This window comes from Corythoichthys intestinalis, chromosome 3 (assembly GCF_030265065.1).
Source record: "Corythoichthys intestinalis isolate RoL2023-P3 chromosome 3, ASM3026506v1, whole genome shotgun sequence".
Lineage (NCBI taxonomy): Eukaryota > Metazoa > Chordata > Actinopteri > Syngnathiformes > Syngnathidae > Corythoichthys > Corythoichthys intestinalis.
In genome coordinates, this window is record NC_080397.1 from 22811066 (window position 1) to 22829674 (window position 18609).

The following is an 18609-nucleotide window of genomic DNA, read 5'->3' on the forward strand; positions in this document are numbered from 1 at the left end:
AACATCCAGATATAGTACATCTCGACAAAAACCATCTTACTTAGCACCAAATCAACACTTCACAACTGCCTCAGCGAAATTAAATCCTGGATGACAGCAATCTATCTTAAATTTAACAGCAATAAATCGGACATAATCATCATCGACCCTGCAGCTCACATCAAACAGTCAATTTTCCCAAACCATCGACAACTACACCCTCCCTCTCTGAACACACTCCCGCAACCTACAGTGTATCACCAAAGTAAGTACACCCCTCGCATTTCTGCAGATATTTATACATATCTTTTCATGGGACAACACTGACAAAATGACACTTTGACACAATGAAAAGTAGTCTGTGTGCAACTTATATAATAGTTAATTTATTTTCCCCTCAAAATTAACTCAAATATAGCCATTAATATCTAAACCCCTGGCAACAAAAGTGAGTGCACCCCTTAGTGAAAGTTGTCAATATTAACATACAACAAGTCAACTGTCAATATTTGGTGTGGCCACCACTATTATCCAGAACTACCTTTACTCTCCTGGGCATGGAGTTGACCAGAGCTTCACAGGTTGCCACTGGAATGCTCTTCCTCTCCTCCATGACGACGTTGCGGAGCAGCCGGATATTGGAGACTTTGCGCACCTCCACCTTATGCTTGAGGATCCCCCAAAGATGTTCTATTGGGTTCCAACCCAGCGAGCACTGTCATATAATCATAATATAAGGTGGCATACCAAGTTGCTCAGTGCAAAATAAATCCACAACATAGGAAAGAAGTTTATATTGCCAGCAGCAAAAATAAACTGTCCTTCTGTCCAATGACACTGTCGTTTTTGTTCTATTAATTTTTGTTTTTTCGGTCTAATTGTTTGGCATAGTTGCCAATCAATTTCAATTTATTATTATTTATTGACTTCATTAAATTGCATTTTTCAGTGTCAAACGGTGAAAAAATCTTGAGTGTATTTTTACAGTATGGATGAATATTTTTTATTTTTTTTTACTTTATTGTACGTTGATCTATTACTTTTTTAATATTAAAAGGAACAAAATGTTATGCAGAGGATTATTTTATATACAATTATACTACAGTATATTTACAGTGGCGGCAGAGAGTTGGGGGGGCGCAGAATGTTTGTCTTCCTGGGGGGGGCATAACAGAAAATAATTGAGACGCACTGCCCTATAGGAATCAGATTACCCCCATCCTCCACAATTTTCAATGGCTTCCCATCTCACACAGGATACAGTTCAAAGTCATCCTTTTCACATACAAAGCACTCAATAATCTGGCCCCTCCTTACTTCACGGACCTTCTCTGCCCCAACACCCCCTCCCGTCACCTCCGCTTATCTAATGGAAACATTCTCGCACTGCCTCCTCAAATAACACACCGTACTTGGGGGGGACAGAGCCTTCTCTGTTGCTGCCCCTTCCCTTTGGAACTCAATCCCTAAATCCATCCGCACCTGTTCTGATCTTCCTACATTCAAAAAATTGTTAAAAACTCACCTTTTTAAACTGGCTTTTAATTTATAATTATTTTCTCTAGTGTTTTATACTGCTCATGTTGTGTTAGTCTTTTCTTTGTTTCAACTGTAGAGCGTCTTTGAGCTTCGGTAAAAGCACTCTCTAAATGTATTATTATTATTATTACTATAATCAATGAATATGTATTCTTGGTCTCTGCCTGGAAAATTCAAATTCCCCCCAAAATGCCACTTAGAGTGCTGGCCAAAAGTATTGGCACCCCTGCAATTCTGTCAGATAATGCTCAATTTCTCCCAGAAAATGATTGAAATTACAAATTCTTTGGTAGTAATATCTTCATTTATTTTGCTTGCAATGAAAAACACTAAAGAGAATTTGGGGGGGGGGGGGAGAATCATTATCATTTTACACAAAACTCCAAAAATGGACCGGACAAAAGTATTGGCACCCTCAGCCTAATACTTAGTAGCACAACCTTTAGACAAAATAACTGCGAACAACCGCTTCCGGTATCCATCAGTGAGCTCTGCTGGAATTTTGGACCATTCTTCTTTGGCCAACTGCTCCAGGTCTCAGATTTGAAGGATGTCTTCTCCAAACTGCCATTTTCAGATCTCTCCACAGGTGTTCTATGGGATTCAGGTCTGGACTCTTTGCAGGCCACTTTAGAAGTTTCCAGTGCTTTTTTCTCAAACTATTTTCTAGTGCTTTTTGAAGTGTGTTTTGGGTCATTGTCCTGCTGGAAGACCCATGACCTCTAAGGGAGACCCAGCTTTCTCACACTGGGCCCTACATTATGCTGCAAAATTTGTTGGTAGTCTTCAGACTTCATAATGCCATGCACGCGGTCAAGCAGTCCAGTGCCAGAGGTAGCAAAGCAACCTCAAGACATCAGGGCACCTCTGCCATGTTTGACTGTGGGGACCGTGTTATTTTCTTTGTTTTGTTTTTTTTTCCTGTTTTTTTCCTGTAAACTCAATGCCTATTCCCAAAAAGCTCTACTTTTGTCTCATCTGACTGGAGAACATTCTTCCAAAATGTTTTTGGCTTTCTCAGGTAGGTTTTGGCAAACTCCAGCCTGGCTTTTTTATGTCTCTGGGTCAGAAGTAGGGTCTTTCTGGGTATCCTACCATAGAGTCCCTTTTCATTCAGACGCCGACGGATAGTACGGGTTGACATTGTTGTACTCTCGGACTGCAGGACAGCTTGAACTTCTTTGGATGTTAGTCGAGGTTCTTTATCCACTATCTGCACAATCTTTCGTGGAACTCTTTCATCAATTTTTCTTTTCCGTCCACATCTAGGGAGTTTAGCCACAGTGCCATGGGGTTTACACTTATTGATGACACTGCGCATGGTAGACACAGGAACTTTCAGGTCTTTGGAGATGGACTTGTAGCCTAGAGATTGCCCATGCTTCCTCACAATTTCGCTTCTCAAGTCCTCAGACAATTCTTCTTTCTTGTCTACATGCTCACTGTAGTACACACAAGGACACAGGACAGAGGTTGCGTCAACTTTAATCCATTTTAACTGGCTGCACGTGTGATTTACTTATTGCCAATACCCGTTATGTGCCACAGGTAAGTAACAGGTGCTGTTAATTACACAAATTAAAGAGGAATCAAATTTTTTTTCAAAGGGTGCCAATACTTTTGTCCAGCCCATTTTTGGAGTTTTGTGTAAAATAATTTTTAATTTTTTCCCATTCTCATTCTCTTTTGTGTGTTTCATTGCAAGCAAAATAAATGAAGATATTACTACCAAAGCATTTGTTATTGCAGGTATTTCCTGGGAGAAATTGATCATTATCTGACAGAATTACAGGGGTGCCAATACATTTGCAGTGTTGTTAATAACGGCGTTACAATATAACGGCGTTACTAACGGCGTTATTTTTTTCAGTAGTGGGTAATCTAATTAATTACTTTTCTCATCTTGGCAACGCCGTTACCGTTACTGAGGACTGAAAGGCATGCGTTACTATGCGTAACTATATTGGTCGAAAAGTCTGAGGGAGACGGACTCACCGAGACGACAGAGCAGAGCAGGAACGGGGAGGAGGCAAGAAAGTTGTGACGCCGAGCAAACGCGATGCTAGGTAGCTCCAATAATACATGTTGTAGCCGATAGCCGACAAACTACGCCCGCATGTTATGGTAGATATGGTAGACATGGTAGATATCACATGTACTGTATATAGATATAACTAGATGCAAAATGACAGACATGGCACTAAATGCATTAGTAGACAGCCGCCATCTTAAAGCAGTAGGCTTTTTAGGACGGCTCTGTTGTAGAGAACCTTCCTAGCGAACCTAAGTAACTTTTTATCTAAAATACTTCTAAATCGGCAAAATCTTGACTTGAATCTATCTTTAAATGATGAAACAGTTTTAAAACTTTCATATGTCGAAAGTAGAGAGAAGGGAAATAATGCAATAATGGGAGCAATTTTAACAACTTTTAACAGTTGATTCAGGGTAAAGGGTAAATTAGGGTAAAGAATTGGGCTCGGGCCAATTGTACCAAAAACCTCCACAAAAAACTTCACATAGTGTGGCCAATTTTATTTTTTTTTTGAGGAAAAAAAAAAGTAATTATCACCAATTACTTTGCCAAGTAACTAATTACTCTTACATTCAGGTAATTGAGTTACTAACGCAATTACTTTTTGGGAGAAGTAATTTGTAACTATAATTAATTACTTTTTTTCAGTAAGATTAACAACACCGTACATTTGTATACTCAAGTGCGACTTTTTTCTTTTTTTTTTTTTTTTTTAAACTCTTCATTGTGCATTTATTGGTTGGTTTGACTTAAAGTTCTAACCACTGAATACTACGATGCAATAGTCATCTAAAACCTGGATTTAGCCTTCTCTTACTTCTTGGCAGAATCTCTTCAGTCCATTGTGAGTGTACTGTCCAAGGTGGAATCAGGGGAGGGCATTACCGCAAGTGCAACCTCTGCTGCTGTGGCATCCCCCACCTCTGGTACTGACCCTGTGAGTAAATCAGTCTAATCTATTAAAATCTGTTAACCCATTCACGGCGATAGACATCCATTTTGACTGGGAGGGCAGGCAGCAATCATTCCCACCTCGCAGTCAAAATGAATCAGACGTCTATCGCTATCAATGGCAGCTAATGTGTTAAATTCACAGCACAGTAAAAGTATCCATTTCAGGAAGAACGGACATATTTCTCATTTCTAGATTTGATGGTTGTTCAATTCATAATAGCAATTTCATTTGATGGATAAGCGATGTTCAGCTGTTTGGCCAAGCACATTAATGATTCATTACTGGGGTGCAATATTTAACGCGGGGCTGAAAGGCAGCGCGCCACGGCGGTCCTAATTAAAAACGGGGCCGTCAGTTCTTTGGAGCAGTTATCATGCACTGGCTGGTCACTATTGTGCAGCGCAGGAGCAGTCACATCCATCGGTCGGAACAAAAAGCCAAGGCGGTGGCCATTAATGAGACTAATGAAAAAGCCATTGGCCGCCAGTGGCTCGCAGGAAGTCTGATTTGATAATTAGTTTAGTTAAACACCTTCGTTTTAATAAAGGTACCAAAGGACAGTGGGGACAAACGCATTCCTTTGTGTATTGCAATACTGCTCAATTGATGAGGATGTAAGCGTCTCCTCTTTTTGTGCGTAGACTGCAGCAGTGGGACAAAAACTTCCTCCGACAACATTCAGCTTCTCGCACACGCAGTGCATCCTCTACGCGCTCGGTGTGGGCATGTCCACCAAAGACCCCGACCATCTCAGGTATGGGATTACAATCACGGAATTGACGTGATAAACTAAACAGTGGACGTCCTTACCATTTTCCCCCAGGTTCCTGTATGAAGGACATCCAGACTTTGGCTGCCTTCCCACCTTCGGGGTCATTCCTTCCCAGGCGGCCATGATGGAAGGTGGCCTGAGCTCGTTGCCTGGACTCAACATCGATTTCACGCAGGTCAGGAAACTGTTACATCGGCCTCTAAACTATTTGAACTATTTAACAATGGAGGAGTTCAGAGGACAATTTCAAATTTCAATCAAATAGTAAAGGTAAACACTGATCGATTGGGGCTGATTTATTTCGGGGACACATTAGCCAGCTTGCATTTGCTCACATACATTCACTGTGATTAACATGAGCATATAAGTGTGGTCAAAACTATATTTTATGCCACCGGAGTTAGTCTGGCTTTTGTCATTGCCCTGCCCCGGCATCGGAGAGCGTAAACAAACCAGGAGGCGTGACAGCTAGCCGACATTTTAACCCGAACACAGTGATGTTTCAAAGTCTATTCTTGGCTTTCCAAGCGAAAAATCACTCAGAGCAAATTACAGCTCGTACTTTGCTGCGGGCAAAAGAGCATGTTTGCCGGGGAAGCAGCTGGAGAATTACCACTGGACAAACCGGCCGATTTCGGAGGAGGGCGTAGCTGCCACATGGTCAACACGAATATGGCGTAAACGAATGCTTAACTACACGGTGAAGACACGGCTTGCAGTTGTTGTGCAGCTAACATGGGAGAATGTGTCTGAGGAGAACTTTCTACATGTTCATCCATGATCAAACGTAAGTAAATAGTCCTTTATTTAAACAAAGTTTGTAATGTTTGCTTTGCATTCGCTGTATTTGCGGCCATTTTTAACACAAAGTTGCAATTTCTGATCAAGTGGAAAATTTGACAGAACACCAGGCACACGAAGAGGGCAATAAGCAGAGTATAATGCTGTCCCGGCGGGGGGATGTGCGACAAGCCGCCGGTCGTTGGCCGAGTGGTATTTTCGGTGGACAATCAGCCACAAAATGCCGGCCATCTCCGTATTGAAACGTGTGCCAAGATCCCAGTATTTGACATAATACAAAATACTATGTTTACTAACTTCCTCGTAAGTCCAATGGTCCCACAGTAGTAGGGCTTGTTTTGACCAATATCCGCGGTGAACGGGAACCTTTTGAAACCCAAAAAGGCTCACACGCCTCTCCCTGGTGCAGCAACAATTTTCTGCAGCCGTTTGGCTGGCGTGATGCGAAGAATAAACTAATTTATCCGCAAAATCAACTGAATCCGCAGTCCATCTGCACGCTATAAAGAAATGCTGTATTGTGAGATGCTGACCTGGGTGACGTCACGTTCGCATTCGTCCTAAACCTGAGACTGAAGCTGGAAGTCACTCATTTTCATGGCACGGGATTCAAAATTTGAATATATTAAAACGATCGCTTTCACACACATCCAAGCGGTCCATTTCACCTAGGAGCATAAAACACCGCGTTAAATATGAAATAAACATGCTTTTTGGTCTCATACGCACTTTAAAACTGACTTTTTGATTCCCACCCATAAAAAGGTAAACATTTGAGAACATGAAAAGACTACAAAATTGATTTTTAATTACTGGTATATCCTTTCCAAATGATTGAACTTCAAAAACAGTATAAATTTGTTTGTGCTTCATAAAGCTAAAAAGGAAGCGTGGCACCCAATATTTAGGCTGTATCGCTTAAAACCACTTGCAGTATGAGTATTTAATAATAATTTAATTTAATAATAAATATTGACTACACATAAATATTGACATTTGAGCAGAATCTGAGTCTTGTCACTTGCAAACATTTTTCAACTTTCTTTATTTGAAGTCATATGGAATGGCCCAAACCTTTTCATATGTAACATTATGAGCAGTGTACACATGCATAATGATGAGCAAAGTCGATTATTTGACACATTTCCTCTGAAAATCAAATTGACTTTCTCAGTTGAGGTGTTAAATTTGACACTTTTTCCTACGATATCTGTGTTGATATTGACCCGTTTGACACACTCAAAGAGATTGTCGGTGCCAGGATTATTGATCTGGTAAGATAGAATAGGATGTCAACTAGAGCTGAAACGAATACTCGAGCAACTCGAGTAACTCGAGTTTAAGAACTGATCAGAGTAATTTTATTCACCTCGAGGAATCGTTTGATTTTGCTGGCTCTAAGCATCACGTTTTGCCCGGACTACTTTTATTGCAAGACAACGTGCTGATGCCACGCGCGTAGAAGAAGAAGCAATAAAAAAAAAATATAAAAAACCTTTCTGCAGCCAACAGCCGCTACAAACTACGCCGTCGTTGCTAAAAACTAGCCCGCATGATGCGGTGGTAGCAGGTAGCATCTGATGCGTCTCATAGATATCACATGTATGTTGAACTAGATGCGAAATGATAGTCAGCGGTGTTAGTAAACAGCCGCCATCTTAAAGCAGTACACTTCTCAGCGCTAATAAGATTAACGTTACTGTCCCTTGCTCACGTACGTAACGTTAGCCCTGCGGAGGGCTAGGTTTCTATTAAGACCACTGTCGATGCGTGCTAACGTGTCTTACATACAGACTTTATTTAATCTGTGAAACATAGCGCTGTAGAGTTATGAGGGTGTAAAATGAAAATATGATAAAGCTAACTGTCAATTTTTGCTCAGTAGTCATTGCTGGATAAAACACCAAGTAGCCCTGGCCCCTAATGTGCTCCAATACAGCAGGTATCATCCTGTAACGTTGACAAAGAGTCACCCGCTTCGTTAGGCTGCAATTATTTCTTTTTTGGGAACTTGTGGAACGACAACAACAACATGAATGCACGTCTCTCGCTCTCCTGCACCTCCCTCACCCCCGCACGTCACGTGATGCATTCAGGAACGCATGCAAATATCCCCGCCATATTATAACCTGATATGTTACAATACATTTATTTTGAACACTGCAAAAACTCAAAATCCTATCAGGACTTACAGTTTAGACTAACTTAAAACTTTACTACAACTTAAAAATGGCTCGACACAAATGGAAATTCAATTGAAACACGTGGGAAAAACACCTAACTTTTAAGTGATGTGTGTTATCAAGCGTAATGGCATTTTTAGGTAAGAAATATATATATGTTTTATAAGATCTAAAGGTTTTTGGAGTGAAAGCAGTGAATTGGTCTTTTAATTTTTTTTTTTATTCTAGTCACATCTGAGTGGCAATTGTTGGTTGTTTTCAACAATGTCGTCGTCATCGTCGGCTTCACACTCGTGTCCGAGTATTAGTTTCAGTCGTTTGTCAGCCTATTTTCGAGGTGGGTGTTTATGTCTCATATGACTTAAGAGGCCTAGTCTATGGTGGAATAATCGCTGGCATTGTGTACAAGGGAGGGTCGGTGGAGGACGGGGTTGTTGTTGTCTCTCTTGTCTTCTCCTGTGTTTTGACTCTTCATTTTCTGTTCGTTTTTTTTTTTGAAAGCATCAATACCTTGGTGAATAGTTCCCCTCCATGTTTTGCGGTCCATGGCAGTTTGCTCCCACGACGAGGGGTCAATATCAGTGCCTACCAGGGTGCGCTTGAGCTGGTCTTTGTAGCGCATCTTTGGGGCGCCTCGTGGTCTAGTGCCATTTGAGAGCTCGCCGTACAGCATTATTTTGGGGAGTCGAGAAGAATCCATTCTCCGAACGTGGCCTGCCCAGCGGAGACGGTGGTAGATAATGGTGGCTTCAACACTGGTCACCGAGGCTCGTTTTAGGACATCTATGTTGGTAGTGTGGCTCTCCCACGGTATTTTTAAAATTTGTCTCAGCTTGGACTGCTGGAAGCGCTCTAGGCTTTTAATGTCACTGCTGTAGAGGGTCCACGTTTCACATGCATACAAGAGAGTAGACAGGACTATTGCCTTAAAGACCATGATTTTTGTAGCCACTGTTAGTGCATGATTGTTAAACACCCGATTACGGAGCTGCCCATAGGCAGTGTGGGCTGCCCTGATTCTATTTTCAACATCCTTTTTACATGTGGGAGTCGAAGTAAGGATGCTGCCTAGGTATGGAAATTGGTCCACTTCCTCTAGGAGATGTCCATTAAGTGTGGTGTTTGTGTTTGAGAGTGCCCGGCCAGGTGGATTTTGAATCATTATTTTGGTCTTGTCAGTGTTAACTTGCATGCCAAAACGTTCGTATGCGATATTGTATGCATTTGCTGTTAATTGAAGATCTTTCGCAGCCTGGCACGGGGTGGCATTGTCATCAGCATACTGCAATTCTCGTATTGTTGTGATGGTGGTTTTAGTAGTTGCGCGCAGCCGGGCGAGATTGAAGACTCCTCCATCCATGCGGAAACGCAAGTTGATTGTAGGTGCGTCTGGGGGTATCTCATTCATCATGGCTGCTGTGTACAGTGAAAAAGAAGTTGGTGCTAGTACACACCCCTGTTTGAGGCCACTGTTGATAGGAAATGGGCCTGAGAGAAAGTTTTGGTGGCATACTCTGCCAACCATTCCATCATGGAGGCCATGGACTAAGGTGACAAAGCCTGGTGGACAGCCGTACCGTGCAAGTACTGCCCACATTGCAGGGCTGGGTACTTTGTCAAAGGCCTTTTTTAGGTCCCAGAAGATGAGCAGCAGTGGTTGTTGTTGCTCACGGCTCTTCTCTTGTAACTGCCGGGCACAGAAGATCATGTCTATTGTCCCATGGGAAGGTTGAAAACCGCATTGGGACTCTGGGAGGACGTCTTCTGCCAAGATGAGGAGGCGGTCAAGAAGAATGCGGGCAAAGATCTTGCTAGCGATGCATAACAAAGAGATGCCACGGTAGTTGTTGCAGTTCTCTCTGTCTCCTTTTTTAAATATGGTGATGATGTTTGCATCGCGGAAGTCATTTGGCAGGGTCTTTGTTTCCCATATTTTCAGTATCAGGTGAAAAAGGTGGTTTCTCAACTCAGGGCCACTTTGAGTGAGGAGTTCCAAAGGGATATTGTCAGGTCCTGGGGCTTTACCTGGTTTCATTCGTTTCAGTGCGTTGTTGAAGTCCTGGATTGAGGGTGGTAATGACATCCAGTATTGGACCGGGTGCTGCGGGGTCATTCTCAAGAGGTCATTAGGGGTGTCAGCTTGATCATTGAGGAGGTTCTCAAAATGGGTCTTCCATCTTGCCAGGATGCCCTCACTGTTGGTTATGAGTGTGGCCCCGTCTGTGTCCTTTAGTCCACCCACTGATGATCGTATGGGACCAAAAATTTCTTTCGTGGCTGCGTAGAAGCGGCGCAGGTCTCGCTGGTCAGCGTAGTTTTGAGTTTCTGCAGCTTTTTTTTGCCACCAGGTGTTTTGGGCATCCCGGATTCCCCTTTGGCAATCTGCTACAGCGTTTTTGTATGCTAGTTTGTTCTCAGCTGTATGCTGGTTCTCTAGAGTTAGTCGCGCCTGACGCTTGGCTTCAATGAGAAGAGAAATTGTTCTGTCATTCTCATCGAACCAGTCCTGGTGTTTCCTCTTGCTGAATCCTAAGATTTCTGTTGCTGCCCGGATTATGGCATTTTTAAGGCTGGTCCAGCGGTCGTCAACTGTAGCCTCGACTGCAGGTTCTGCAAGATGTCTTTCACAAGCTGCTTTGTAATCTTGTGCCAACAGTGGATCTTGGAGTTTAGCACAGTCAAAGCGGAAATTTGGTTTGCTGTCAGGTGTCCTTCTGGTTGGTTTTCGAATTTTGAAATTAAATCGGGAGAGTAGGAGTCTGTGATCTGTCCAGCAGTCATCCGCCCCGGGCATAGATCTAGTATTGCGGATGTCTGCTTTGTCTCTTGCCCTGGTCAGGACATAGTCCAATATGTGCCAGTGTCTGGATCGAGGATGTCTCCATGTCGTCTTTTGCCGGTTCTGTAGTCTGAACATTGTGTTTGTCACAACGAGTTTGTGTTCGGCACATAAGCCGAGTAAGAGTTGACCATTTGCATTGCACTTCCCCATACCGTGGTGGCCGATGATATCTTTCCACAGGCGGTGGTCGTTGCCTACTCTGGCATTAAAGTCCCCCAGCACAATGAGCTTATCATTGGCTGGCACTGTCTGGGTGATGTGGTCTAGTTGGTTGTAAAAGGCAGCTCTAATCTTCGTCATTTGATGTTAATGTGGGGGCGTATACTGAGATCAGGGTAAGATGCCTGTCCTTGAAGAGTGGTATACGGACAGTCATCAAGCGCTCGTTGATGGCAATTGGAGCGAGGTTGTGTTGTTGCACTAACTGTGAACAGATGGCAAAACCTACACCATGTATGCGTGGCTCTTTTGGTGCCTTTCCCTTCCAGAAGATAGTGTATCCTGATACAGTTTCCCTGATGTTGCCCTCTTCCGGTAGTCTAGTCTCACTAAGGGCTGCTACGTCGATTTTGAAGCGGGCAAGCTCCTTACAGACTAGTGCTGTGCGTCGTTCAGGGCGGTTAGTGTTTGCGACATCCTGAAGGGTGCGAATTTTCAACAATGTACATCGAAAATAAAGACATTGATTGACTGAAAATGGTTCAATATTAGATGTCTTTTTTTCTCATGTATATTTATAATTGCTCTTTACCTAAAAATGTTTTATCCGATTACTCGATAGGATTTTCAGTCGATTACTCGATTACTAAAATATTAAATAGCTGCAGCCCTAATGTCAACATATCCACACTTAAATGTGATTCACATAATACTGGGTTCACTGATTTGTGTACGCTCCACCCTGCATAATCACATCTCCTTTTGACTCACCTCCCTCCCTCTTTCTCATTGGTTATCAGACCCCCACATGGTGTCCACGGGTAAATATAATTGGCGAACGATAGCACCATTGTGTTCATAGATAGCATAGGCGTGTAAAAATGGGTTTGTTGTTGTTCTTTGCCTCTTCTGTACCCTAAAAACCCCTTCCTGCTTGCTGCTTTCTCCTGATAAATAAAACATAAAAAAAAAAAAAAAAACATTAAAATTGACCCCTCTGCTTTGTTCACTGAATGTCATCCTTCAGGTGCTACATGGCGAGCAGTATCTTGAGCTCTACAAACCTCTTCCCACGTCCGGTATGTTATACTAAACCCAGAGCCTAACTCTCCCAAAAAGTAACACTCTCACCACTACTACTCCCCAGGACAACTGACCTCTGAGGCCACTGTCGCAGACATTTTGGACAAAGGCTCCGGGGCCGTCATCCTCCTTGATGGTGAGCTCTTTCCAGTTTGTAATCCACTGGATTCGACTGCTATTTGGTATTTCCCTCCCTCTCTCAGTGAAGACGTATAACGGCGACGAGCTGCTGTGTTTCAACCAGTTTTCTGTGTTTGTGGTCGGCGCCGGAGGCTTCGGAGGAAAAAGAACATCGGAGAAAGCGAAAGTGTGTAATGCCTTTTATGACAATACAATAAGAGGAGGAATATTAATGGTTCATCCTGCTGTGTGCGCTAACAACCCCGCAGCCTCTCCTGCCTCCGCCTCAGCGAGCTCCAGACGCAGTGCTGGTTGATTCCACCACTAACGACCAGGTGAAGAAAAAGCCAATAAAATCTGCAGAGGGGCTTGTTATTGTAAAATGGATCTTATATTTTGACTTTATTTCTGGTATCTCCTTTTTTGTGGTCCTAGGCAGCCTTGTACCGTCTGAGTGGCGACTGGAACCCCCTCCACATTGACCCCAGTTTTGCTGCCATGGGAGGTAGGACTTGAAATTAGGGATGTCCCGAACAGATCACGTGATCAGAAATCGGGCCGATCACGCCATTCTTCAGAGGATTGGAATTGGGTGAAAAAGATCGGTTTTGAAAAAAAAAATATATATATTTTTCTGCTTCCTGATGTACAGCCTCTTACTCTCCCTCCTGCTGCTTTTCTTGATCAGCAGGTAGCTGGAGTTTTCCACTTAAGTCAACGATGATTGACAGATTTTTAGCTTTGATCTGCCGAGGGAAGGCTCTGTAGCTCTACGATCAAAGGCACAAATGTGTCAATTATCGTTTTGTCATTCTTCATTGTCTAGAGGCTGTTCTCGGTAGAGTTAGCATAAGGGGACTCATATGAATTATATGAATCTTATGGACATTGATTAAAAATATGGCGTTAAAGGTGATGCAATGAAAACTGTGGGTGTGCCTACATTTTGTACTGGTGCAGCTTAAGCACCAGTGTAACCAATGCAGAAACTAAGTCTGGAGCAATGTTATTTTTTTCCAAAATCATTCAAGCCTTGTTTTTTATATGCCGGAAAACACAGACAAGGCTAAAAAAGCAGTTTCTGCACTTGCACCCCTCTTTAAAATAAACTACGGTATTTTATGCCAAAAGAACTGTTGTATTTGATAGAGCAATAAGTCTATATGCTGCCATAGCAGTTTCATGGCACATTAAGCCCCCAAACTATTTTTAATTTGTCCGTTTTACCCTGAAGACCCGCGTTTACAGATGTCGCGCAACCGCTTTTGTTTCAACCCAGCCATAAAAAGGTAAGTAATTATATTTATTATTTGAAATTATACTTTTTTGCTTAGAATCATTCATTGATGTTTATAATTTAGTTTAAAAAAAAAAGACTTTATAAAATTATTCACTTGCATATTTTAAACAAATTACCGGTAGATCGAATCACAATGAAAAAAATAGTGTCAGTAAATAGGTCCCGGATATCTACCGCATAACTATCGTTTAAATGTATTTTTTTTGTTACTGTTGCATTTCCCCCAACATTTTAGATGATAAATAATCGATCCAAACAAACAAAAATTGAAAAAAAAAAAAAAAAAAAAGCATTTAAAAGGGTAAATATTTGTAAAACAAAATCTCGACCACTCCTTTATGTCTGCAATGTCTGCATTGCGACCCTTGTTATATTAACGTGTTTCACCCGTAAAATCCCCCTAAAGTCCGGCTGTGGCCATTCACAGCTGTGTCTTGACACTCGGTGAGACACGCTACACGGAGCGTTTGGATCAAAACAAGGTAAGAATGCCATAATATCTCAATAAAATCATGGTGTCTTTAATTATGCTCTCTCGTTAGGGTTTAAAAAAAAAAATCTTTTAAAATGCCCTCCTGTTCAAAGTTTTTCTTCACCCAGAAAGTTGAGATTTTAAGTTTTTCAATGATCTATCACATATGCATATAGGACAATTTTGAAATTTGGCAAAAATGGGGGTCTCAGAGCGGAACTTCCAGCCATCTGAGTGTTTTCCGCCATATATATACCGTTTATATTTACTTTTTAAGGGCTAAAAAGTAACAAAAGAATCCAAAAATACAATGGCATTGCCATAAGATACAAAAATATATACATTTAATACTCGCAACACTAACACGTTTGGAACCTTTGTTTAAAAAAAAAAAAAAAAAAAATTGGCAGATTCTCAAAATCAAGTGACTGACTGACTCGGGTGCAATAAAATGCGATCGGGACATCCCTATTTGAAATGCTTTTATTTGTGAATACATATTCAGTACGGCATTTTAATTAAAAATATTTTGCTTTTTTTGTCTGTGATGCCACAGACTTGACTCCTATCCTTGTTTTAGTTTGCTTTTACTTGCAAGCTAGTGACTGCCTATAATCTGTTTGTTTAGGTTTCCAGTCACCCATCTTGCACGGCTTGTGCTCATTCGGCTTTGCGGCAAGACATGTGCTCAAGCAGTTCGCTGGCAACGACCCATCTAGATTCAAAGCTATCAAGGTCTGCAGTAGCAAACACTCATGTGATAACATTTGCACTTATGAATAAATATAACACTTCAATTTATCAATAACTATCTTGCTAAGTTCAACCATTGGCTACATTTCTCTTTTAAAATAGTTGTGTCAATGTTTTCTCATAACATCATAAAGCACAAACAAGAACTAGTAAAAATGACTTGCATGTAAATGTGGGTTGAGGAAAGAATCTAAAGATGCAAATTGTGAATTTCTTCGAACTATCGTAATGGAGAAGATAATGTCTAAACAGAAAATGACACAGCTCATAGGTGCTCCCGTTTTGTTACGGATATGACGTCAGTTATCCTTTGTGCTGGTGGTAACTTACGGAATGCCAGTGATGGCTGTAGGCTTCTTGGTTCTGGGCTGCTACGTAATATAAAATGCCGGATAAAGTTTCTAACTCTGATGCGAGTAATGAGTCTTTCTCAAGTTAGGCTTTTACCACGAAACCGTTGGGCAGAAAATGTGCTGAACAGACTTTCGAGGCGTGAACAGTGTAGAGCCATCCCTTTAAGAAGCCCTTGCCAAAGTTTTATTTACCCTCTGTATAGCTGAAAGTTGAATACTGTGGCATACTGGCATGGTATTTTGCTTCTTTGTGTTTATCCGTGTATGAAACGACTATAGTAATCTCTCGCTATTTCGCGGTTTACGTTTCGGGGATTCAGTGCATCGTGGGGTTTTAAAAAGTATTCATCTAAAAATGATAGTACATGCGTCGTCTCATTTTGAGGCACGAGAGAGAATGTGATGTAGCAAGGCAACTTTGTTTTTTGTTTTTAAACAACGTGAAGCATAAAACCGCTACGTGTTTGTTTTGATTGCGAGTGGACTTCCATGACATTAAGAAGGTGTGGCAAGTTCCCCCTACGCATCATGTGTGTATGTATAAGGTGTTGAAATGTACAGACGGTATATGTGAGGTGTAAAATACATCTCAAATACGGTTTATTGAACTTTTTTTTTGAGGGGGAGGGGGGTGAATCCTAGTTCGCAGTTTTTCACTTTTTGCGGTGGGTTCTGGTCCCCATTAACCACGTAAAACAAGGGATTACTATATACACTACACCAGTGGTCCCCAACCTTTTTTGCACCACAGACCGGTGTGACACGACGGGGCTAAAAACGAACATTAAGTGCAGGGAAAATGTAATTCGCCATACGCTGAATCAACCATTTTTTAACGGCGGCCTTTCCTAAAACTTGACGGCAAATATCCAATGGTCACAGGCATAATGAGTTGTTCTCCAATTGTGAAAGGGTTCTTGGCTTTAGTAATAAGTTTCGCCAGGAGGTATGATGCTGTCAGTGCATTCACTTTTGTTGCCTTGTTTGCTAGCTTTTATATTTTACATTGAATATTATACAGAATGGACTTGGTTGTAGGCTCTTCTTCTGGCTCAGCAGGGGGCCTTTTCTCCGCAAAAAAGCGGTCTAAAGACGTCTCCGCCCGCGGCACACGGACAACAGCAGCTAACGTTACTGTTTACACTGACGCTGGGCTGCTGTAGGTGTCCAAACACCCCAGTAATGGCGGCTAACCACTAGAGGGCAACGTACACTATTCAACTCAGATTAATCAAGAGGCACAGGCCAGATTGCGGTTGTTAACAAATTATTTACTATTTCTCTGCCTTTTCCACGTAAAAAAGCTGTCCATAGATGTCGCCGCCTGCAGCACATAGCAGCTAACGTTACTGTTTACAATGACGCTGGGCTGCTATAGGTGTGCAAACACCCCAGTAATGGCGGCTAACCACTAGAGGGCGACATACACAACTCTTAACTCAGATTAGTCAAGAGGCACAGGCAAGATTGCAGTCGTTAACAAGTTATTTATTATTTCTATGCGGCCCGGTATCAAATGCGTTACGGACTGGTGTATGGCCCGGTGATTGGGAATCCCTGCTTTACACAACCATGAGCAGAGCAGTAGACTGGGAACAGCAGATATCCCACCCTAGGCCAATCTGCAGCAACATGAGTCGGACAAAATACACAACATTCTCCTTTTCTTTGTATTTATTTTTTTTTTGAGCAAAATCTCTATACATCTATTTAAATGACGAATTCCATGTAAACAACATCGGCGTCGCAATAGTGTAGAAAATTAAGAGCAATGCCGGACTATATGAAATACTTGCGTTTTGTTTTGCTGGAACTTTAAAATGTTTACTAATAGCAATTTTGTCTATTTCCCGGAAATAATGACTTTCATTGATGTTTTTCTACTTTATTACACAGCAGAAAAAAAATTAACCCCCCAAATATTGATAAACAAGATTCTTTCCGCTGGTATGCACTTGATCAAAAGCTTGTCTTATGCTTTGAAGTGGGCCATGTTTAATTTTGTTTTTGAATATGTGGCAGGCCAAGAAAACCCATGAAAGTTTGCAAACGGTCCCAAGGCTGGACTTTGAACAGTCCTGCTGTTGATCAACATATGCTACCTGGTTAAAAATACAAACCAGATTCGATTGAAGTTGGGAAATTGTGTAAAATGTAAATAAAAACAAAATACAATGATTTGAAAATCCTTTTCAACCTATATCAATTGAATACACTACAAAGACAACATATTTAATGCTCAAACTCATAAACTTTATTTTAGAGCTGTCCCGACTAGTCGACATAGTCGACGTCATCGATGACGTAAATCCGTCGACGAGCACAACATCCCGTCGACGGTTAATGAAGGGTTAAAAAAAAATATGCGCGGAAAGTTCAGAATGTCGGATGCTCTGTATGCAAGCGGGGAAAGCGGCACAAAGCCAAAAAAGCGCACCAGAGTGTCCAAAACATTGACTTATTTCAAAGAAATAAAGGAGGGTACACTCTTGTGTCCTGTCTCTTCACTGCCAAGCTTGGCTGCACGTCGGCCGTGAATAAACACCTCAAGCGCCGTCACCGTTTGTATAAAAAAAAAAAAAAAAAAAAAAAATCATTTTTTGTACACCAGAGGGTGCTGTCGCTTTATTAAATAATAATGTTTCATTGACAATGGGCCTATAAGTGCTATTAGTATTGCCAACTAAAAGGTTTATTTCATGTTATGGTTTATTTTATGGTATAGAAAATTATATAACGTTAAAAGGTCATAAATATATACAGTATATACAGTGATTGCACTCAAGGAAGAGATTGTCAATGATAAGGTAATAAATTAAGGTAAAGGCAATTCATATAGGCAATTCATTGATATATAAATAAGGTTTAAAAGGAAAAAGGTGAAAAGTTTTCATTAATTTCTAATTGTGTTGTTTTATTTGTGTGCACCGTAGCTCTTACAGTGTGATTACATCAAGGATGGAATAAAAGTTGTAAACCATCAGTTTAAGAGACCATCTTTTCAATTGGGATGCTACACTAGTTAATTCTATCAGCATTTGAAGTCATTGTTTATTTGTGATTTATTATTGTTATTTACGTGTTTATTTGTACTTTAGTAAATAATTTAAGTGTTCCAATATGTTTTTTGTGAATTGATAAGCGTCAACAAAAATTTCATTGCTAAATTAGTAAACAAAAACAAAAAATATTTTTTAAAATTATTAGATTAGTCGACTAATCGTAAAAATAGTCGGCTGACTAATCGGGAGAAAATTAGTCGT

At 41.2% G+C, this 18609-nt stretch overlaps 1 protein-coding gene across 1 annotated transcript in view; it reads left to right on the forward strand.

Moving 5' to 3' along the window:
• The window catches only part of hsd17b4 (hydroxysteroid (17-beta) dehydrogenase 4), a 64770-nt gene that overhangs the window by 28959 nt on the left and 17202 nt on the right, over positions 1-18609 (forward strand). The window contains exons 12-20 of the mRNA XM_057832550.1: positions 4381-4490; positions 5150-5262; positions 5332-5455; positions 12293-12344; positions 12413-12484; positions 12552-12655; positions 12738-12803; positions 12904-12973; positions 14869-14975. Of these exons, the coding sequence (XP_057688533.1) occupies positions 4381-4490; positions 5150-5262; positions 5332-5455; positions 12293-12344; positions 12413-12484; positions 12552-12655; positions 12738-12803; positions 12904-12973; positions 14869-14975 (818 nt within the window). The remainder of the gene's footprint in view (positions 1-4380; positions 4491-5149; positions 5263-5331; positions 5456-12292; positions 12345-12412; positions 12485-12551; positions 12656-12737; positions 12804-12903; positions 12974-14868; positions 14976-18609) is intronic.